This window comes from Quercus lobata, chromosome 2 (assembly GCF_001633185.2).
Source record: "Quercus lobata isolate SW786 chromosome 2, ValleyOak3.0 Primary Assembly, whole genome shotgun sequence".
Lineage (NCBI taxonomy): Eukaryota > Viridiplantae > Streptophyta > Magnoliopsida > Fagales > Fagaceae > Quercus > Quercus lobata.
This window is the reverse complement of record NC_044905.1, coordinates 21,283,678-21,306,914: the sequence shown is the minus strand read 5'-3', so window position 1 is coordinate 21,306,914 and position 23,237 is coordinate 21,283,678. Positions and strand designations below refer to the sequence as shown.

The 23,237-nt window shown below is 38.2% G+C and overlaps 2 protein-coding genes across 4 annotated transcripts; both read left to right on the top strand.

Annotated features, from left to right (window-relative positions):
- Nucleotides 1–697: 697 nt before the first annotated feature.
- On the top strand, nucleotides 698–12,724 carry LOC115974924. Its single transcript, XM_031095501.1, has 10 exons — nucleotides 698–2,315; nucleotides 2,933–3,406; nucleotides 3,520–3,821; nucleotides 5,890–6,612; nucleotides 6,693–6,971; nucleotides 7,157–7,318; nucleotides 7,427–8,365; nucleotides 8,464–8,679; nucleotides 11,234–11,494; nucleotides 12,067–12,724. Exons 1-10 carry the CDS (start codon nucleotides 866–868, stop codon nucleotides 12,409–12,411), a joined length of 5,151 nt encoding a protein of 1,716 aa, XP_030951361.1. The 5' UTR covers nucleotides 698–865; the 3' UTR covers nucleotides 12,412–12,724.
- A 2,316-nt stretch (nucleotides 12,725–15,040) lies between these two features.
- On the top strand, nucleotides 15,041–19,071 carry LOC115974923 (ACT domain-containing protein ACR2). 3 transcript variants are annotated; one of them, XM_031095500.1, is made up of 9 exons: nucleotides 15,041–15,104; nucleotides 15,340–15,504; nucleotides 15,766–15,837; nucleotides 15,957–16,008; nucleotides 16,094–16,208; nucleotides 16,349–16,416; nucleotides 17,009–17,704; nucleotides 18,112–18,216; nucleotides 18,289–18,369. In XM_031095500.1, exons 3-9 carry the CDS (start codon nucleotides 15,767–15,769, stop codon nucleotides 18,298–18,300), a joined length of 1,119 nt encoding a protein of 372 aa, XP_030951360.1. In that variant the 5' UTR covers nucleotides 15,041–15,104; nucleotides 15,340–15,504; nucleotide 15,766; the 3' UTR covers nucleotides 18,301–18,369. The 3 variants fall into 3 exon arrangements, with proteins under 3 accessions (XP_030951360.1, XP_030951359.1, XP_030951358.1); XM_031095499.1 differs by lacking the exon at nucleotides 15,340–15,504 and having other exon boundaries at nucleotides 15,084–15,104; nucleotides 18,310–19,071; XM_031095498.1 differs by lacking the exon at nucleotides 15,041–15,104 and having other exon boundaries at nucleotides 15,115–15,504; nucleotides 18,310–19,070.
- Nucleotides 19,072–23,237: the final 4,166 nt, after the last annotated feature.

Below are 23,237 nucleotides of genomic sequence, written 5' to 3'. Positions count from 1 at the left end.
ACCAATACATATACACATGATAAAATTACTGAACAATCATCCATAAAATTGTAAGATTTATTTATGTCAGCTCAGACAAAAAAAAAAAAAACTTCTCTTTCTATTTGGTGAGGTCCGATTCGGAGATTGTGGATCGAGCTTATTCGGCGATTCAGCACGCGATGTCTCGGCTTGAAGATAAGTTTCAGCATGTTTTGATTCAGAACACCGTTCCTCTTGACGCTGAGAGACTGTACGGCTCGATTCGCCGGAGTAGCCTTTCGTTCCCGGTCAACGATGCCGAAATTATTGCCGGAGAAGATGGTATGAGTGTGGTGGTCAGTGACTTTTCTAGTGGCTGTGGGTGATATGGGTTTGTTGGGCGGTGGGTTTTGAGAGAGATCTGAGAAAGAAAGAGAGAAGAGAGAAGGGGAGAGGAACAGAGAGAGAGAGAAGCAAGATGAGGAAGATTGGTATTATCACTGAAGGGTAGGAATAAAATTGTCTTTTAAGGACTAAATTGGTAGGTTTTAGAATGTTGTGGACCTCATTGGTATTTCCACAAACCTTAGGGTAGGTTTGTGGAATTTACCCAAAAATTAAAGACTGTGATTTGTAATTTTAATTTTAAAATTAAAAAAAAAAGTGAGGGGTGCATGGTAGTTAACGTGTACTATTATTATTTTTATATTATTTTTTGTTGAGGGCGGAGGCCCTTCAATGTCCAAAGCCTCCATCTCCTTACCCTCTCAAGCCTCACCACATATCAACCCCTCTCTCTCTCTCTCTCTCTCTCTCTCTCTCTTTAAATAAGAATTGATCAGAAGGGGAAAAAAAAGAAAAAGAAAAAGAAAAAGAAAACCAGAGCAAGAGAAAGAGGAAAAAAATGAAGCAGAGTTCACCTGAGGCGGTCTCATCGTCATCCTCTGCACCCGTCCAATCATCAGAGCCATCACAACCATCGTCGTCGTCATCGACATCAACGGCCGCGGCGGCGGAGGACCTAGCAGTAGCGATGAGGGACGGAGGCGGAGGAGGAAGCGGCGGAGGCGGAGGCGGCGGAGCGCAAGAGATGGTAGTTATAGACCGAAGAGGGGAGTACTCGGCGATATGCAAATGGACGGTCCAAAATTTCCCGAGAATAAAAGCTAGGGCTCTGTGGAGCAAGTACTTCGAGGTCGGCGGCTACGATTGCAGGCTCCTCGTGTATCCGAAAGGCGACTCGCAAGCTTTGCCAGGCTACATCTCAATCTACCTCCAAATCATGGACCCGAGAGGCACTTCTTCGTCGAAATGGGACTGCTTCGCCAGCTATCGCCTCGCAATCGCGAATGTTCACGACGATTCGAAGACTATTCACCGTGATTCCTGGCACAGATTCTCAACCAAGAAGAAATCTCACGGTTGGTGCGATTTCACACCTTCTTCTACAGTTTTCGATTCTAAATTGGGTTTCTTGTCTCAAAACGACTCCGTTTTGATCACCGCCGATATCTTAATCCTCCATGAATCCGTTAGTTTTACCCGCGATTATAATTCTAATAATAATAATAGTAGTAATGCTAATAGTAATAATAACAATAGCAATGCCAATAGTAGTAGTAATTCCAATGACTTGCAACAATCGGCGGCTTCGTCGTCGTCCTCGGCGGCGTCCTCCGTGGTGGTCGCGCCCGTGTCGGACGTGTTGAGTGGGAAATTCACTTGGAAAGTGCATAACTTTAGTCTTTTTAAGGAGATGATAAAGACTCAGAAGATAATGAGCCCGGTTTTTCCAGCCGGAGAGTGTAATTTGAGGATTAGTGTCTACCAGAGTTCTGTCAATGGGGTGGATTATTTGTCCATGTGTTTGGAGAGTAAGGACACTGAGAAGACTGTTATTTTGGCCGATAGGAGTTGTTGGTGTTTGTTCCGAATGTCAGTGTTGAATCAAAAGCCCGGCTCCAATCATATGCATAGGGATTCTTATGGCAGGTTTGCGGCGGATAATAAGAGTGGGGATAATACTAGCTTGGGTTGGAATGATTATATGAAAATGTTGGATTTTATTGGGCAGGATTCGGGGTTTTTGGTTGATGATACTGCGGTGTTTAGTACTTCGTTTCATGTGATTAAGGAGTTCAGTAGCTTTTCGAAGAATGGAGGGTTGATTGGAGGGAGGAGTGGGAGTGGGGCGAGGAAGTTGGATGGCCATCTGGGGAAATTCACTTGGAAGATTGAGAATTTCACGCGGTTGAAGGATCTTTTGAAGAAGAGGAAGATTACGGGTCTTTGCATCAAGAGCAGGAGGTTTCAGATTGGGAATAGGGATTGCCGTCTCATTGTTTATCCACGAGGTATGCTACATTCTTGCTTTGAAGAATCCCATTTTTGTCTATTATGTAATACTCAATTGGTGTACATGCCAGTTTATGTTTTAACTATTGGGTAGCGTTTGTTTCCATGAATTCAATTGTTAGTCTTTATAGGTACTCTTCAAAACCATGTGATATGTCTCTCTTATATGGATAATTGGGGGAATCAGGACTGCTAGTACTTTTATGTTTCTAATTGAGTAGGGATCTTACCTTATCTTTTACTACAATACTTTACTTTGAGCTTATTTGAGTTATCCTGATAGCTGCTTAGCATGGTGGTCTCGCAGCAATGTCCCTTATGGCTGAAGCTCAATGCAGTGTAAGTCACCATGCATTGTGGCACATTTATACTCAAAACCTGAATTCATTTGAACTTGTTGTTTCAGTTTGTCTGTAGGAAGTGGACTTCTGATGTTTTATTTTATTTGCCTTTTTGTACTTAACGATATCAGGCAAGTTTTAGCCACCATGCATTGTGGCTTATCATGTGTTTTCTGGTCCTTGCACATGACATTATTTGAGCTTGACTGACAATTGATTGGATTGTGCTTAAGAAGTGAACTGATGAAAATTTCATGTGTACTTGATGCTATCAGGGCAGTCTCAGCCACCATGCCATCTTTCAGTGTTTCTTGAAGTTACGGATTCACGAAATACTTCCAGTGATTGGAGTTGTTTTGTTAGTCACCGATTGTCCGTTGTGAACCAGAGGGCGGAAGACAAATCTGTCACAAAGGAATCTCAGAACCGCTACTCCAAAGCTGCAAAGGACTGGGGTTGGCGTGAATTTGTGACACTCACTAGTCTCTTTGATCAAGACTCGGGGTTTCTTGATAAGGACACAGTTGTATTCTCAGCAGAGGTTCTTATATTAAAAGAGACATCATTAATGCATGACTTTACTGACCAGGAAACTGAGTATTCCAATGCTGGTTCCCAGATGGACAAAGTTGGGAAGAGAAGTTCATTTACCTGGAAGGTGGAGAACTTCCTTTCCTTTAAGGAAATAATGGAGACTCGTAAAATTTTTAGCAAGTTTTTTCAAGCTGGGGGATGTGAGCTTCGGATTGGTAGGTATCTGTCTCTTTCCTATTTTTTTCTCCCCACTGTAAAGGTAGTTTCAGTTGTTTGTATTTCTTTATTTGATTGGCAGTTGATTTTTTTTTTTCCCTCTCCTACACAGGTGTGTATGAGTCCTTTGAAACCATTTGTATATATTTGGAGAGTGATCAGTCAGTTAATAGCGATCCGGATAAAAACTTTTGGGTTAGATACAGGATGGCTGTGGTAAATCAAAAGAACCAGGCCAAGACTGTGTGGAAGGAGTCTTCTATTTGTACAAAGACATGGAATAATTCTGTTTTACAATTCATGAAGGTTTCGGATATGTTGGAAGCGGATGCAGGGTTTCTTGTGCGTGACACTGTTGTTTTTGTTTGTGAGATATTAGATTGCTGCCCCTGGTTTGAGTTTTCAGACCTAGAGGTTAGTATTTTTTGGGTCTATTCCATCTATTTGTTATATGCAAGTCATTTACAAAGAAATTATGTTCATGTGCTTCAAGTGAGTTAGAGCCTATTACTATATGTTTATTGGTTCTCTTTTGGATAGTTATGTAATGTCTCCATTGTAAATACTGAAAAAAGAAATCTTGACCATAGACATAAGACCGATATTTGTGGAACGTTATATGTGACCCTTTAGTTTCTGTTCTATTTCTAACCTGGCTTTGGGTATGTATACTGAAAAAAGAACTTAAGGGGTTTAATGATGATGCTTTTATGGAATGGATACCTCACTTGACAGTGCAGAAGATATATGAGAGAGGGTGAAGTATGAGATTGGACTGGAAATGGTTGATCACTCTTGATTAATTGACATTAATAGTCTTGAATATCTTGGTAAAGTATTACAATATCTTTAGGCTATAAACTAATCACATGAAGCATAGATTTGACTTATAGCATGTTAGTGTCATGAACTTGAACTTTAAATTAATTTTGTTACATATCTGAGTAATTCCTTTTAAGAGGTAGAGTAGTGTTATTATTTTTAACAAATAGGTTGCAGATGAAAAGTTTTTTCAACCAGGTTGCTTGACATGCTCAATGTTAACTTTTTTACATGGAATTTACAGTTGGTGTTAGTTTCAAGAATGGTTGTAGTAGTTTTTAGTTACTTCTTTCCTTTTAAGAGGTAAAATAGTTTTTAATTGCATGAAACTTAAACAAATAGTTTTTAGTTACATGGAATTACAGTTGGTGTTAGTCCTTTTAAGAGGTAAAATAACTTTTTTTTTTCCTCACTATCCTTAAAAACCTTAATTTAATAGCTTATAAGTTTTTAACTCCTTCCTCCTCCCACCTGATACCTTAATTGTTTTTGGAAGCCTATTGCATTATTTCTCCAATTGGTGAATACTATCTGATAGCTTTTGGTCTTTCTTTAAACACCTGATGCAAGACTGATTGCTCAATTCCTTCTCCAATGAGGGTCTTTGGAACCCGCACTATATCAGGAATTTAGGATTATTTGATTTCGGTTTAATGTGAAAGAGGTTCAGGAATGCTTTGGCCTTTGGTCAGTTAGGAATGTGTTTTTATAGGTTTTATCCCACAAGTTCCAGATTTGGTTTCCTACAGGCTGAAGATCATGTCTTCATTTGGGACTCAAAAATTAAAGGAAAATTTCTGGGAATTTTTGCATTCTACTATGAGTAATAGACAGGTTGGTAAGTCTTCATATGGGTACACTGGAACAATCTGACTGCCCTTGCCGAGCTACTCTTGAAAATCAGAAACATTCTTAACTTTTTGTAAACAGAAAGCAGCATTTAACTAAATAAAAGACAAAATGGGACTCTAAGACAACCATGCACCAAAAACTCAACAAAAAATCAGGTTTTTAAATTCTTTTGGTTTTTTAGCTTTTTGCTTGTGGGCTTCTCTTGGTCTGCATCAACATATCTGTTATTATTATTTTTTTTGATAACTATCAACATACCTGTTATCTTATTAACCAAATTAGTTTCTAGCTTTAACACTTGTACGGTTGAATCAAACACTCTTTCTGAATTTCTAGTTGTTGACTTAAAAATCAAATGCAATGATCTACATATCATTATTAGAGGATTCAAAATTGTAAATGCAAGATGGTTTTATGGAAGAATTATTAATGTGGTCAAATGTTGAACAAAATTCTTTTTTTATCCTGGTTCTCTTACAGATGATATGTGATTTGGTTCAATGCATCTGCTTCATGTTCAATCTTTATGTGTCCATGGCTTTACTTGAATTTCCATGAAAATTTGTGTAGGATAAGCTCCAATTGAAATCTTGAATCTTGTCTACGTCTCAGACAAGCATTTGACTCATATAACTTGGTTTAAAATTCTTTTGATTGATTTATATTCTCCAAAGATTGTTTAGCTCACTGTTATTGGAATGTATATTTGCTATACTATTTCTTTGTACAAATTTATTGACCAACTGATTTGTTCTATACTTTTTTTGGTGGTTGTAACTATGTCTATGTTTGGCCTACCTCTTCATAGGTTTTGGCTTCAGAGGATGATCAGGATGCTTTGACAACTGATCCTGATGAACTCATTGATTCTGAAGACAGTGAAGGAATTAGTGGAGATGAAGAAGATATATTCAGAAACCTTCTGTCTAGGGCTGGTTTTCACCTCACATATGGAGATAATCCTTCACAGCCACAGGTCACATTACGAGAAAAGCTTCTAATGGATGCTGGTGCAATTGCTGGTTTTCTGACTGGACTCCGTGTTTACCTTGATGACCCTGCTAAAGTGAAGCGCTTGCTTCTTCCAACCAAACTCTCTGGTAGTAATGATGGAAAGAAGGCCACAAAGTCCGATGATTCTTCTCCCAGTTTGATGAACTTGCTGATGGGAGTCAAAGTTTTGCAGCAGGCAATCATTGATTTACTTTTGGATATCATGGTTGAGTGTTGCCAACCTTCGGAAGCAAGTTCTAATGGTGATTCTTCTGATGCAAACTCAAAACCTTCTCCAGGTGGCAGTGGAGCTGCAACTCCACTGGAATCTGATAGGGAGAATGGAGCAACAGAATCTGTGCAATTTCCTGTATGTGAGAGATTAGATTCAGGCATTGATGAAGGTGGCAGTGCATCTGCTGTACAGAGCTCTGACATGAATGGGCTAGGTATACCAGAAAAAGCCCTTCCTGGACAACCCATTTGTCCACCTGAAACATCTGCTGGGACTTCAGAAAACGTGCCCCTTCGCTCGAAGGTACTATATTTTATTTACAAGTGGCAAACTGCTTTGTTTAATATTTTGATATTGACTACTAGAACACATTGAATTTTCAGACAAAGTGGCCAGAACAATCTGAGGAGCTCTTAGGATTGATTGTAAACTCACTGAGAGCCCTAGATGGAGCTGTTCCCCAGGGCTGTCCGGAGCCAAGGCGACGGCCTCAGTCTGCTCAAAAGATTGCCCTTGTATTGGATAAAGCTCCTAAGCATTTGCAAGCAGACCTAGTTTCCCTGGTACCCAAATTGGTTGAGCAGTCTGAACATTCACTAGCTGCTTGTGCGCTTCTTGAGCGACTTCAAAAGCCAGATGCAGAACCCTCATTGAGGATACCTGTAAGATAATATCCACTAAGGCCAATATTTCTTTTTCTTAAGACCTACTAGGCTTGTTTTCATGTGCTTTCTGGGTCATACTTTGGGAAAACATAAGCATCTTTGGAGCATATATTCTCATTATCTGAATGTAGTCTATTGCTATATCATTCTTCTCCTAATTATGATATATTTATGTTTCCTAGGTTTTTGGTGCTCTTAGTCAACTGGAGTGTGGCAGTGAATTGTGGGAACGTGTTCTATTTCAATCTTTTGACCTTTTGGCAGACTCAAATGATGAACCTCTTGTTGCAACCATAGATTTTATATTTAAAGCTGCATCCCAGTGCCAACATCTTCCTGAAGCAGTAAGCTTAAATGCATTCTGAAGTTTGATTAGGTTCCTTTCTTGTGTTTTTCTAATTTTTGATGTGCTTTTCTTTAAACATAGTAACCTTCTTTCTTCTTGATTGTAGGTCAGATCTGTTCGTGTTAGGCTAAAAAATTTGGGTGTTGAGGTGTCTCCTTCTGTCCTCAGTTTTTTAAGTAAAACTGTAAATAGTTGGGGAGATGTTGCTGAAACTATACTTAGAGATATTGACTGTGATGATGATTTTGGTGAAAATTGCTCACAGTTGCCTTGTGGGCTTTTCTTATTTGGTGAATATGGACCTACATCTGAAAGGCTGCATCTGGCGGAAGAGCAGGGTGTCCATGCTGGTCGTCATTTTTCTGATATTTTTATCCTGATTGAGATGTTATCTATACCTTGCCTTGCTGTTGAAGCTTCTCAAACATTTGAGAGAGCTGTAGCTCGAGGTGCCATTGTAGCTCAATCAGTAGCCATGGTCTTGGAAAGGCGCCTTGCTCAAAGATTGAATCTTACTGCCAGTTTTGTTGCTGACAATTTTCAGCACACAGATGATGCAGTAGAGGGAGAGGTCAATGAGCAGCTGAGAATCCAACCGGATGATTTTACTTCAGTTCTTGGTCTCGCTGAGACATTGGCTCTCTCAAGAGACCCTTGTGTGAAGGAATTTGTGAAAATCCTGTACACAATATTGTTTAAATGGTATGCTGATGAGTCTTACAGAGGAAGGATGCTGAAGAGACTTGTTGACCGAGCCACCAGCACCACAGATAATAGTCGTGAAGTAGACTTAGATTTGGATATATTGGTTACCTTGGTTTTTGAGGAACAAGATATTATTAGACCAATTTTAAGCATGATGCGGGAGGTCGCTGAACTTGCAAATGTTGATCGAGCTGCTCTTTGGCACCAGCTATGTGCTAGTGAAGATGAAATTATTCGTATGCGAGAAGAACGAAAAGCGGAACTTTCCAATATGGTTAGAGAAAAAGCAACCCTATCTCAAAAACTGAGTGAAGCCGAGGCCAACAACAATCGTCTCAAGGTATTTGATGTCTTAATTAAAATGATATGATTAGGGCTTTCACATCTTGCTAGTATTTGTGGAGAATATGAGAATTGATTCCTTCCATGAAATGGCAGTCTGAAATGAGGGCCGAGATGGATCGGTTTGCTCGGGAAAAGAAGGGGTTCTCTGAACAAATACAAGAAGTTGAGAGTCAGCTTGAGTGGCTTCGCTCAGAGCGGGATGATGAAATTACAAAGCTCACTTCAGAGAAGAAAGCTCTTCAGGATCGTCTTCATGATGCAGAGACACAACTCTCCCAATTGAAGTCCCGTAAACGTGATGAATTGAAGGTATCAGTTTCCTTTGGTCCCTTAACTCCCTACCTTTTATTCTGCTTCAGTTACTTGTAGCAAAAGGGAAAAAAAGAAAAAAAGAAAAAGAAAAGATATTTGGCTGTCCTGTGATCTTTATGGTACGTGTCATCATAAATATTAGTTATTTTTGGATAAATACTCCTAAAAATATTATATAACAAAATTAATGTGAGCATCTTGTTTTTCCATCAGCTGCATTGTCAACACCTCCAACATGGTTGCGTTGGGAGAGTATTTTTCTTAGTTAACATGTATCTGTAAATTTCTACTGTGACCAGCATATATTGATTTGTTGTAGACTTGTAGTGAATGTAATACTTGAAGGATCCCACTTATCCCCAAAAAAAGAAGTAATATTTGAAAGATCTTGGTGTTTTGATTCTGGTGGCATATATGTTACCTAATTTTCCAAATTACGCTCTGTGAAAATGAGTCATTTTCCAAGAATCATTTTCTATAAAACTATCTCATTTTCCAATGTTTGGTAGTAACTTTAAATGAGTTAAAAAACAATCTCCTAACTTTCCTTATTTAGCTTGCTGTGAGAGAGTTGTTTTCCAAAAAAAAATTAGTGGAAAACAATCTCTAAAAATAAGTCATACATTTTATGTTAATTAAAGATAGTTTTCCTTTGACTTATCTTTTTTTATGTTACCAAACACTGGAAAACACGGAAAACTATCTTTACATAAGGTTTTCCATCGAAACAAACGGAGCGTTAATGCCATTATTATTGACATCGCAAAGGATCTTATTTCTTAGATTGCTAGATCTTTCTTAATTGGGTCTTGTTAATGGTTGCCCTTAGGACATTTGTTAATGAACCATTTTAAGAAAGTTTGATATCACTTTTCTGACTTTTATGGGAAATATAAAGAACTGTAAAAAAAATCAGTTGTTTTATTCCATTCCCATAAATTATTATTATTATTTTTAAAATGTATTTCTTAAACGAATGCCCTTAGGGCATCTGTTAACAAAATCCCGCTTAATTTTATCCTACTAGAATTAGGATCTTGGAAATGATTTTCCCAGTTTTAGCTGTAAAAGTATTTTGTCAGTGAAGGTTTAATGATTTTCTTTGTAAGCCTTTATAATCAGCCCGTTTCCCCAAAATTTTCTCTGATCCTCCTGGATCTCAGCATTTTTTTGGAGGAAATCAGAAACAAGTAGATGTGTAGTTCTATGTTATTGCCAGATTCCTTCAGTCTGGCTTTCAACTAATTACTCTACTATCGAAATTGAGTAGAAAACATTAACCGCATAAAGTCTTATAGCTAAAATATTATGTTGTGAACTATTGCTTGCATATATACATTATATCAATCATCCCACCTCTTGCCTTTTCATCTCTAATGTTTTCAGCCTTTTTATTTGGGGGGTTGGGGGTTCTGTGGAATATCCATATCCTGTCTATTATTGGTCTCTAGGACGTACTGATTGGGCAATGTTCAATGTAGCCCATATGCCAACATATACAATCTTGCATAGAAGCTAATGAAACAATAGAGTTATATCTTGAAGTGGTTATATTTCAATTTTCCTTTCTGCTGGTTGTTCTCTTCACAGGATTTGATATTTTATGTTAAACGTAATTTTCATGATATTAGCAGGGATCAATCGTCATTAAATAGGGTGAAGCCTTGGCGTTCTTGTAAATCCATTCTTTGAGTTATTTGTGTACTTATATTTTTTCCTCTAGATGATAGACAGTATGGTGTCTTTGATGAGATTTAACTGTTGAAAATCATTTTTGAGCCAGTCTGTTTTCAGCTCTGAAAGTGTTGTACATTCTCTTTGTTCTCACTTCGCTAACACTGATGAACTCAAACTCCCCCCCCCCTCTCTCCCCTTCTTTTTTCCCTTTTTCCAACATATCATAATACTAGAGTGACTGTACGTTGGCCTTCAACCTATATAGTTATCTTAAATTCTTCCAGGCTTGTGACCGGCTGTGAGCTTTGTTTTTTGGGAAGTATATATTTTTCTTAAATTCTTCTGAAGATGAAGTGTTAAGTAGACCTATCCAGAAAAGCTTTAAGCAGCTTTCAGCTCATAAGGCCATATTCTCTTTCTTAGCATTTGCAAAACTTCCTGTATGAATATAGCATCAGAAATACTACTATTATGTGTGATTTGAGGACTTGTTAGTTCCTCCAACTATTTTTGTCAGTATGCTTCCTAATTCGAGGCTGTTGAGAACTTTGAATGATATTACGTTTTTTATCTCACAATAAAGGATTTCTTTCCTTCTGGAGCATTCTGTTTATAACAAGTTTGATGGGATAATAATTCTTATGAAATATGTAGTTGATATTGGAATGGTTTGAATTAATTCCAATGAAATTGCCATTTTATAACTAAAGGTTTGTAATGGTACATAATCTCACAATTGGTGAGTTGGAATATTGGTTTTTTTGGTCTGGCCTCTGCCTGCTACAGTGAATGAGGATGGAGGGATTGTTTTTTTCATGCTTTAATATGGGTTTTGTCTGCCATTTCCTTTTGCTGACTTCAATGAATGTGACAGAAAGTTATGAAGGAGAAAAATGCTCTTGCTGAAAGGCTGAAGGGTGCTGAAGCTGCACGGAAAAGATTTGATGAAGAACTGAAACGGTATGCCACGGAGAATGTGACTCGAGAGGAAATCCGCCAGTCACTTGAGGATGAAGTTCGGCGATTGACACAAACAGTGGGCCAAACTGAAGGAGAGAAGAGGGAGAAGGAAGAGCAGGTTGCTCGGTGTGAAGCATATATTGATGGGATGGAATCAAAATTGCAGGCGTGCCAGGTTTTTGCTCTAAAATTGCTTATGCTTTTTACACCCTCCCTTACATATTTATCATGGGTATTATCATTTTGTTCTTCTATCACTTTGGTTAGATTTTGCGCTGCTTGGTAATGGTATGTCCTCAATCAAGCTAACTACTGCATTGATGCCTTGTAAAATGAAAACAATAGCAGTGTACCTTGAATTTGATCAACTAGCTAACCTGCCATAATTCTGCTAGATGAACTCAATATTGAATTGATAAGACCCACTGGGCAACACAAATAATACAAAATAAGATTTAAGTAGATGAATTCAAAATATGTTTGGATGAACCTACTTGTAATAATAATTGTGTGGACTAGAACAGGAGTGTTATCAATGAGTGGGAGACTTCCTAATTAAGTCTCTGTTTGAAGCTCTTTAGCATAAAATGTTCAATTTGACTGTGATTCAGCTTTTAGTTAGTATAGTAGTTATTTTTAGTAGTATTCTTACAAAATTTTGTGAACTAATCTCTCTCTCACATGTTATTTATGACTTGAAAAATATTAGAATGTGATTGGATTAATAACTCTCCCTTTCTTTTGCAGCAATATATTCACACCTTGGAGGGTTCACTCCAGGAAGAAATGTCACGACATGCCCCTCTTTATGGTGCTGGCTTGGAAGCTCTTTCAATGAATGAATTGGATACATTGTCACGTATACATGAGGAAGGGCTCAGGCAGATCCACGCCCTTCAACAGCGGAAAGGGAGTCCAGCCAGCACTCCTCATGTGAGCCCCCACGCCCTTCCACACAATCATGGGTTATACCCTGCTACACCACCTCAGATGGCCGTCGGATTGCCTTCTTCACTTATACCGAATGGGGTTGGGATCCACAGCAATGGGCATGTGAATGGTGCCGTTGGTCCCTGGTTCAACCACAATTAAATTCTGGGGGTCAGGAAGTGTCCTTTTTGCCAAATCTAGGCATTTTGTTCACTCAATAGAGCTGGGTGACATCAATATGAAGGGATTTTTATTTTTCTTTTCAGAGTTATTTTTTGGCATTTTGACTGGTCGAACTGTTGGAACACGTGGGGAAAAAAGAAGAAGGAATAACCGATCAAGGGTGGATGGGGAGGATTGGTTTTAGAATTGAAAGTGAGGGGCGAGTCCAATGGAACTAACAGTTTGCAAATGCCATTACTCATTTGCATCTTTCTTAAAAGTTAATCATAGGCCTTCTGCAAAGTTTTGTTCATTGCGTTCCATTTATATCTATTTTCGAGATTACATCTTTCTTTGCCTAATGGGGGGGTGAAGGCTAATCTTGGTTTCACATGGATGCCATTGACTGGGTTTTTCAGGTGGTATCCTCGTCATTGTCTACAAAGTAGTGCATTTGGCTAGGGCCACCTAGCATATCCGAAGTGTAATCAGCCCAATCCTCACACAAGATTGGGCTTTTAATGTTCACCAAAATATTGATACATGAACCCAAATAAATAATAAATAAATAAAAACCGGAATTTGCAATCGATTTTTTATAAAGACGATCATGATATTGATAGTGTGGGAAAATTAGTCCCAATCCCATGCCCTGGAATCAAAACTTTCATATAGGTTATGGCTTATGACTCAACCAGATAACGATTACCATCTGATAAAATAACAGTTGGATTTATCAAATCGAATCACCTTATATCTGACTCTTTTGCTAGCGTATCGTAACAGGATATACAACAAAACTAACACGTTTTAATTATAATAATGAAATAACGGGTTTTAATGGCTAAAAAACAAAACCTTAAAATGTGTGAAAATGATTGCGCAATAATTTTCCGGAGTAGTCGTAGTACCAGCTATAGTAACTGAAAGGTACTTAGAATTACAATTAAAATGCAATTTCTAAGCTGGTTCTTATTTTTGGATGAATAGACCATTGAAATTTCTAAGCAGGTGCATATCTGCGTTGATCATTCTTGTTTGTTTTGTAGAAGCGTAGGCGGTAGGCCTAGCACAACTTGTCATCTAAATCCAAGAAAATATTAAGGCCAAAGATAGATACAAAAATCAAGAAAGTTCAATGCCTCACTGGGTCACGTAATGTAAACCATCCAGTGTTTCCGAAATTTCAAAGCATGGGAGGGCTTGAGGCTCTATCCATTCCAGGGTAAGATGGCAGTGGACCAGTGAGTATACAATCTATACACACCTTTAGCAAATATCAAATGCAAATGCAACTCTTGCACTTACATTCGTGTTTGTTTGGGAATTACTTATTTTTAATAGTTTATTTGTATAATGTGAGACAAAAAGTTAAAAGTTAAATTATTTGAAATAAAGCTGAAATAAAAATTAGTGTGAAACTCTCACACAGTAGATAATTTAAGAAAAAAACTAGTTTTTAATCCGTTGCCAAATGTACAATGCTGCCATTATATAATAAGCCGAAAATTCTGATATGACCAGGAAAATACCCTATGATCTTATTAGTTATGGGGTTCTGCATGAAATTAATTCGCAGCAAATGCCAAAAATCTTTCTTACGTTTTTTATTTATTATAATTTGATAATTAGAGAAAGGAGGATTGAACTTCAACGTTTCCATTTTAAACATTAAGGAATATCGGTAAAATTATAAATCTGATGATAAAAAAAAGTCTTCATAGCCCATATTTCCTTAGATGCAAATCCTCTCGCACGCAAACTGACGCACGTCACATGTTGAGGTAAGCTGAACCTAGTTAGCTAAGCTGTATTTTACAGGTCTTTGAAATTTTTTGATATATATATTATTTATGGATAAGTATCATCAGCCAAATTTTTATCTAAATGCCAATTGAGATTTGCCTGGCCAAAATTAATTATTCGGTGACATTGACTAAAGTGTTTTAAAACAAAATTAATACAATCACCCCACATTTTTGCTATACAAGGTATAGCATGAACTTAGCCCACAAAATGGTAATTTGGAGAAATAGCACTTTTTCGATTTTTCTAATGGAAGTTGGCAGGTCGGTGACGTAAGAGAACTAAATTCTCGGTCTGCAATCATTATCAACAAGTCCATGGCCTGACAACAAATTTTACAATCATGTGAGAAGACAAGCTGTCAGTGGTGAATAATAAATTACTGTTAGTGTCGACGAGATCACATAAAAACAAATGATAACCCGTCAACTTAACATGTGTGAAATTTGTTCTGAAAATTGTTATATTTGTAGCACTGCTTCATCGTAATTTTCGGACACGTCTGCTACACATGGCATTACTATGAAGCTGTAGATTGTGTGAGTTTGAGAGAGAGAGAGAGAGAGCTTAGTCATCACTTATTTTGCATGGAATATGGATTTCCAACCATCAAGGGAGACCAAGAACATAGGGACAATTGTGGGAAGGAGAGTTTGTATGACTAAGAAAGAGCAGAATAATTCACTACAAGACGTGGCCTGATATATCTCATTTTGACTTTTAGTTTGTACGTGTCTCTCTCACACATCCTTCTCTGATTTTTCTCAATTCAATCCCTTCCATACAATTACTCCTATTCTATTTAAGCCATTCATACTCCTCTCTAATATTTAAGAACCCCAACTGGTACATATATTTATCTGGAGAGAAAAGCTGTCCTCAAGAAGGTAACTAACCTATTTTATCTTTTTCAGGAGAGAGAACTGAGATCACCTTGATTCTTCTGTCTCTCTTTTGGGCATTGCTGGGTTGGTTCTAAAAATGAGCTTGGCTTGCCCCACTTCTTCTTTTTCAGAGCAAGCCACTCTTGATTTACATCTCTAGCTTTTTCTTCTTTGTATTACCATGTACATATAATTTTATCAAGGCCTTCATATCAATATGTGTGTATGTACATTGCAGGTGTATTTGATATATTCCAAGTTTAAGAAAGCACACAATATTGTTGCATGGTGAAAACTGATACGTAATTACCATCCTTTTGCGCACAACATACATGTTATTGTTGCACGGTGAAGAAAAATAAATTTAGAAAGGTGGAACAGAGAATTCTTGGTATAACGCAAGGTAGGCTAGTCTAATCATGCTCCTACATTTTAGGTTCAACGTTCAAATAAACCTATCGCCACTTAACGTTTTCTAATTTTTACCGCTCTCTTTTAATATGTGATGAGTTGGTTTTCCTAATTTTGTGATGAGCTATAATAGTATTCAAATTAAGCTTGTTATAGTCCTCGAGTCCTAAAGCTTTTGATGGATAGTTACACTTTTAATTTGGTTAGAACTTTTTTGAGTTTTGACAACCTCTCTCTCTCTCTCTTTGTGCAGTATGAATGAAGTTTATTTTCCTTACTTTGATCCTGACTTTGATAAGCTCCCGGAGAGGATAAATGGCCCCACGTAAGCAACAATTTAAGCCTTTAATCCTAATTCTGAAATCCACCATTGCACATCCTAATGATCACTAGATAGAAATTCCCAGCCATTGATTTACCCAATTATCATGTTTTGCCTTGCAGTTGCAGAGTTTGCATTGACAATGAAAGCATGGATGATTGCACAGTAGTAAAGGTACGTGAGTTTAAAAGAAAAAGAAGGGTCTCTCTCTACGATGCACGACGCTAATTAACAAGGTCGCTTGTGTGATGTGGTGTAGGTTGATAGCGTGAACAAGCAGGGACTCCTCCTAGAAGTGGTGCAGGTGTTGACAGACCTCAATCTTATAATCTCAAAGAGCTACATTTCTTCTGATGCAGTGTGGTTCATGGATGGTATATATGGCCATTTTTATTAGTTCTGATTATCTTCTTATAATCAATGTTATTACCTTCTAATGGCTCCCAATAAAACCCATCACAACGATTTGTAATTCAATTTCTTGATGATCTAATTAATGTATGTAAATTTGCAGTTTTTCATGTTAAAGATGAGCATGGCAACAAACTCACGGACCAGAAAGTCATTAACTATATCAAGCAGGTAATTTAATTGGTTCCTTCTTGTGATATTGTCATTATCATTTACATTTTATTTTTTATTTTTTTTATAGAAATGAAATTGAAAATTATGGAGACAGTGAGAACTCGTGGTTGTCATCATGTAGTTTTGAATTGGTCATAACAGATTTTAAAAACAATTTTTTATTTTTATTTAATTTTTTTTAAGAGGAATACACATAATTTTAGGAGGTTCTAGGAAATTAAAGTTTAAAATAAACTCAATCATATTTTCAATTATAAAAACATAGTATGTAACAATCACCGTCCAACTCTAAAATACATATGGATAGTACTTGTTACACATAAATTGTTACATACATCCTATTTTTGAATTGATCAAGTCAAGGTTTTAAAGTTCAAAATTGTAATTTCAATTCAAAAATAGGTGTGTGTAAAACCGTATTTAACAATTTGCGTAATAAACACAACTCAATGCATATATACCCCCAATCCAAGAACTGTTAGCATACAATACCAGAGCTAAATGTTACCACGCAGTTGATGATATCCACTTTCTCGGATGGGAATTTTTGTATTCAAGAAAGCACTAACATATGTAGGAAACTTTGCAGGCCATAGGTACAACAAGGGAAACCCATAATTCGGCCAAGGCAAAGACCTATGCAAATATGGTATTCAGTCCTGAACCCAATAACAATAATGAGCACACAGTCATCGAAATGAGCGGAACAGATAGGCCTGGTTTATTTTCCGAGCTATCAGCTGCCTTAGCAGACCTCCATTGCAACGTTGTGGAAGCTCATGCATGGAGTCATAATGATCGCTTGGCTTGTATTGCCTACATTTCAGATCAATCCACTCACACCCCAATTGAAGATCCCAATCGCCTTGCAAGTATTGAAGATCACCTCACTACAGTCCTTCGAGCCACAATAACCCCAACCCCTACTACGAACCAGCCCAACCAACAAGAAGCTAAGACTGCAGATTTTCTTGGAGGAGAAGGCGCCGTGACGAATGTCGAACGCCGCTTGCATCAGCTCATGCACTCGGTTAGGGACTTCGAGGGGCCGCCATCTAGGACCGCGAGCTTGCCAACGACACCATCAGATTCGGAAAGTGATGAGGAGGCCGGGATGAAGACAACGGTGAAGATTGAGAGTTGTGACGAAAAGGGTTACTCCATTGTGAACATAAATTGCAAGGATCGACCAAGACTCATGTTTGATACAGTGTGCACGCTTACTGACATGCAGTACGTGATTTTCCATGCTTCAATAAATTCAGATGGAGGTTATGCCTTCCAGGTATGTATGGTTATACATAAGCTAAGCTAATTTCACACATGTAAAAGCTATCATGTTTATTACTGCAAAAGGTTCCAGGAATACTAGGATTTTGGATTCAAGATTATATGTTACATGTGAAGTAGGCAATTGCTAGTTGCAACATGCTACAAACACAATAAATTCCATAACTTTCTCACAAATTATTGAGATGATAAATTATAATTATTGTAATATTATTTTCACTGTACTTACTATTGATATCGTCTTTATTGAATATTAATCTCACTTATTACCCAAGTTGAGAGTCTTTTGACTCATTGTTGTGAGTTAGCATGCAATGTTTCTAAAACATAATTTAGATAAAATTCATGTTTTGGCTAAATTAGCACTACAATGTTTATGGAGACTGATACTGTTGATTGCAGGAGTATTTTATCCGACACTTAGATGGGTGTGCCATGAGTACAGAGTGCGAGAAAGAACGAGTAATAAAATGCTTAGAGGCCGCCATAGAGCGACGGGTTTGTGAGGTGAGCACTGCCTTAAACCATTAAATTAAACCAGTACTCAAATTCTATCCTTGTTGCCATAATCATAATTAGCTTTTTGGTTAATTTGCACAGGGAGTTCGGTTAGAATTGTGTGCAGACAATAGGGTAGGCTTGCTCTCTGATATAACTCGGGTTCTTCGAGAGAATGGTCTAACCGTTGTCCGAGCAGATGTAGAAACGCAGGGAGAGAAGGCCATAAATGCTTTCTATGTGAGGGACATGTCAGGGAATAAGGTAGACATGGAGTTCATAGAGTCGATGAAGAAAGAAATGGGTCCAATAGCCCTTCAAGTCAAGAATGACACAATAAGACCAAGCTCGCCTGAAAGATCTCGTTTCTCTCTTTCACACATGTTAAAAGCGAGTGGTTCTCTAATAACTTTATTACTATCAAGTAATCCATGTAAATATAGCTAATTCCTAGCAAGGCCATTCTACATATGGAATTTGCTTTTAGGGTTGTAAATAACTACGATTTAATTAAAAAAATGCAGTAGTGCAGATGCCAGTCGTTAGACTAAGAATTATGTGGAATGGACTGTATATTAATAAACATATATTGTACAAAAATTATTAGATATTTTTGGAATATAACTACATTATACTTTCTCATTTCACATCAATAATAGATCTCACTATGAGTCTAATTATTAGGATTTACAATTATGTGAAAGGATGGAGGAACACTTGACGAAATTATTTCAAGTTGTAAATAAAAGGAATTACGATCATAGCTATACAATTTTGAATGTGTAGATCATGGCCATTCAATTTTAAATATGTCAAATTGCGAGAATATGCATGCATCTATGGATGCTAAGTGGACTATTCTAAAGTCAAAATTTCATTGTGATAGGTTAGTAGATCATCCATCTACTTCAACTAGAAGAATTGTTTAGTAAATAAATGATCACAATAATGATAGTTTTAGAAATTTTTCTAGGGCAATCATTAAGAAGTTTAAATTATACAAATTTAATAAAAAGAGAACTAGATTATATTGACATTATAGAAAAACCATAGAAATACATGAAATTTTATAATTTTCTTCTACTAACAGAATGAAAAAAAATAAAAATAAAAGGAGACTAATGAGAGATAAAGTGAGAATTAAGAATACTAAGATGAGAATAATACAGTGAGAAAGAGTCTAAAATAATGATAGGCAATAGAAAAGTGGAGAGAGAGAGAGAGAGAGAGAGAGAGAGAGAGAGAGAGAGAGATGATACCTACTACGACCATAAGCTGAGTCATTAAGAAGAGTAGAGCTGCTGGTGCTATCAAGGATAGCTCACAGTCACAATATCTCTTTTGGTGCTATTTTTTAGAAAAAAAAAATGAAATAATAGATTATTTTTATGGAATGTGTAGAACGAGTTACAAATTTGAATAGTTACAAATTTTTATTTTTGAATGGGTTTATTTATTAAATATTTGTTTATTTGTTTTTGTTTAGCCTAATTTTTAAAATTGTGTCAAGGACACAACAAATTGTTACAATAGTTGGGTTGTCAGTCCCTCATGGGTCAAAATAAAATTATAGACTAGGGCCCACTACAGTCAAACACAATGGTGATGTGAAAATATTGTGAGATTTTGTTGTGTCCATAAAATTTCTCTAATTTTTAATATTTTTATTTGGGCTTCTATTTTGATTATTACTATATATTATTTGTTTAAGGGGTTAAAGATTATGTTTGGGGGGTTAAGGTTAATTTTGTTGAACCAAAATTCTTGAGATTTGTAGGTTAAAGTTTTCAATATATATATGTAGGGACACGATTCCTTTGCGGCCCATTAACATTTTTGGGCTCACACACGAAAGATCCCTCACAATATGATTTGTAGAGAGTGGGCTTGAAAAGCTAGCCGCTGGTCAAGGGGCGATGCCGGTCATGGTTTTTAGAGGAGTTCATTGTAGAAAAAAGGAGTTGGGCTTGAACATTTAAGCCCTAAGGCGTCGCATCCTATGGGATGGGACTCCTCGGAGTTGATCCGAGGACCATTGAGGCTTTATCCCGGTTACCCAACGACGGACTTTCTTCAGTCAGGTCCGGTGTTGTTGAGAGGTTCTCCCCTATGTCGTCTTTTTTTTTCGGAGGTGGGATGGGACTCCCCTCCAGATTTACTTACTTTCTTCTTTTATACTAGCTTGCATTCGCTGTCCTTCGTCCACGTGTAGGGTCAATCTTTACAAAAACTGACATTTGTCCCATCAGTCCAATCCCGGAATTGTTGGGGATGGTTCGATAAAGCTAAAGAGTACGGCTCTGTCAAGGGCAGCTCATTGAATGGCAGTGAGAGCAGCTTTCCCGGATATTCTTTGATTCTCTTTTAAGCTTGGCCCTATACCGGTTTTATCCTTTTTCTTTTGGTGAGGTTTTGGATCTGCCGAGGACTGAGTTGTCCTCGGCTGCACCACAAAAATGTTTGGTGCTCTGCATTGTAGAGCTTGGACCCTAGTTCTCCTCGGCTCGGGCCTTTGGACTCTCTAAGGACAAATGGGCTTGGTCCGTGAATTATTGGGCCCCACAATAGCCCCTCAAAACCCTTCTATCCGACTTCCGGGTTGGAAAGGAGGGTTTTGGCAAACCCGGGTCCTTAATGTGGCTTAATTAGTTCAACCCCGCATTTATGTGAGCGGTTTCCCACCTGTCCAGGAGGTTAGCCGATTTTCAAGGGATTCCGTTTAATCTGCTCGTGATCTACTCCTACCGCTTGGCTGTCCCAGACGCGCCCTTAATGAATCCCCTTTACGAGGCTCATTTATGTCCGGCGGCTCATCTGATAAGGTGGGGAAATGGAACGGACGCCTCTTTTTTCTTCAGATTCTTTTGGAAACTTGAATGCATTTAATACTCTTCGTTTTGCCCTTCCTATAAGAAGGCAAGCAGGAGGCCATCACTTTCATGCAGACTCCTTTCCTTCCTTTTGAGATCTGAAACCCGTAGCCTCCTTTAGCGTCTGCTTAGCCCATTTGTTATACACCATATCAGTATATGCCTACCATAACGAACAATGAAGGAACCATGCCCCTCTTCAAGACACCATGTTCTGATAAAACTTGAAATGGCTTGATCAGGGCAAGGGTGGCGCAGACTTAAGATCTGTCCCGCCTCTCTTTCAGCCAAAATCCGAAGCAGGGGCTCGTCACGTCGAATTCTCGGCGTGACTGAGTCGAGAACACCCAATATCAGCACCACCCGGCTCCTCACGAGCGTACCTAACATGGCACCAGTGTGTTAGGAGTCAGGGCTGAGGCAGGGGCGAAGTGCTTCTGCTTCTCCCTCTCTTTGCTCACTGGTGCCCTCCTCCGCCTTCCTCTTATAGTCTTCCCAGCACCAGTTCCGCCCTGGTGCTGTCCTTCTCCCTCTTTTGCTCCTCTCTTTGTCTCTTCATCTCTTCCCCTCTTCTTCTCCTCCTTCTCTTACTCATGTCCTCCATCTTCTTCATTGATTTCTTCCTTACTATTTCCTTCTTCTTCATTCTTTTTTTTTTTGAAGTGAGTTCTTCTCTTAGTATGAGCAGCAATGAGGCAGAGATTGGAGAGACTTTGAAGACAAGTTTAAAAGGCGCTTGACCGTTTGCTTATCTGTACTGTGGATGTTAGTGCTGCTTCGGCAGCCCCTCTTTTGTATAGGCTTGTTAAAGCCCCTTTTTGTACATTGTAATAATTTTTCATATTAATAAAAGTTGTTTCTATTTCATTTTGCATGTTTTGTCTCTGTTTTATAAATTTGCAAGCGCCGCTCGGCACAATAATATAGCATCTAGATCAATGTCAACTAAGACCAAAAATACTTGATAATAAAAAGATGTCGCCATAACTCTAATAAAAATGCTTGGCATAATAAGGCCGACCAGTGAAAAGTAATAATTACCCATGCTAGCCGAGGAGAGAACTGAAGGCTTGATGCCGTGTGAGAAATAACCATTTGAAGACATATCACCCACCAGATGAACAGCCCTCTTAGGCCAATGAATACTGGGGCGTTCTAGCACCTTCCTTACACCTTCGTTGGGCCTAACCCTTTAGGGTGTTTAAGCCGTGGATGAAGTGACCTGACCTTTTTATCAAGTAGCCCATCTTGCGAAATTCAAACCTTTTCTTATCCGAGTAGTTGGTTTCCCCGTAGGCTTGGGTCCGAGGAAAGTACAACGCCCTGGTTTCTGCCCAGAACTTGTAATAATTAAAATTTTTGTACTTGGTTTCCCCATAGGCTTGAGTCCGAGGACCATACAAGGCCTTGGTTCCGTCCAGAGCTTGTAAAAATTAAAATTTTTGTACTTGTTTCCCCAGGCTTGAGTGACCATACAAGGCCTTGGTTCTGTCCAGAACTTGTAATAATTAAAATTTTTGTACTTGGTTTCCCCATAGGCTTGAGTCCGAGGACCATACAAGGCCTTGGTTCTGTCCAGAACTTGTAATAATTAAAATTTTTGTACTTGGTTTCCCCATAGGCTTGAGTCCGAGGACCATACAAGGCCTTGGTTCCGTCTAGAGCTTGTAAAAATTAAAATTTTTGTACTTGGTTTCCCCATAGGCTTGAGTCCGAGGACCATACAAGGCCTTGGTTCTGTCCAGAACTTGTAGTAATTAAAATTTTTGTACTTGGTTTCCCCATAGGCTTGAGTCCGAGGACCATACAAGGCCTTGGTTCTGTCCAGAACTTGTAATAATTAAAATTTTTGTACTTGGTTTCCCCATAGGCTTGAGTCCGAGGACCGTACAAGGCCTTGGTTCTGTCCAGAACTTGTAATACTAATAATTTTTGTACTTGGTTTCCCCATAGGCTTGAGTCCGAGGACCATACAAGGCCTTGGTTCTGTCCAAAACTTTATGCTCTTTCCTCAGGTGTCTCATAAGCTGCCGAGCAGGAAGTTGTCCTCGGCAAAGGTTATTCCTTGGTGTGGGCCATAGTCCGTGGGCTTCCATGCAGAACGGGCCTGGGCCGCGAATTTATTAGGCCCACAGATTTTAGAGGCATTTCCGTAGTCTT

What these genes read in the sequence shown, in the direction of transcription:
- LOC115974923 (XM_031095499.1), top strand. Translation starts at nt 15,767, where the DNA reads ATGAATGAAGTTTATTTTCCTTACTTTGATCCTGACTTTGATAAGCTC. An exon ending in ATGGAGGTTATGCCTTCCAG is followed by an intron (nt 17,705 to 18,111) that starts GTATGTATGGTT and finishes TGTTGATTGCAG; the next exon opens with GAGTATTTTATCCGACACTT. An exon ending in TAGAGCGACGGGTTTGTGAG is followed by an intron (nt 18,217 to 18,309) that starts GTGAGCACTGCC and finishes TAATTTGCACAG; the next exon opens with GGAGTTCGGTTAGAATTGTG.
- LOC115974924 (XM_031095501.1), top strand. Translation starts at nt 866, where the DNA reads ATGAAGCAGAGTTCACCTGAGGCGGTCTCATCGTCATCCTCTGCACCC. An exon ending in GGGATGTGAGCTTCGGATTG is followed by an intron (nt 3,407 to 3,519) that starts GTAGGTATCTGT and finishes TCTCCTACACAG; the next exon opens with GTGTGTATGAGTCCTTTGAA. An exon ending in TTGAGTTTTCAGACCTAGAG is followed by an intron (nt 3,822 to 5,889) that starts GTTAGTATTTTT and finishes ACCTCTTCATAG; the next exon opens with GTTTTGGCTTCAGAGGATGA.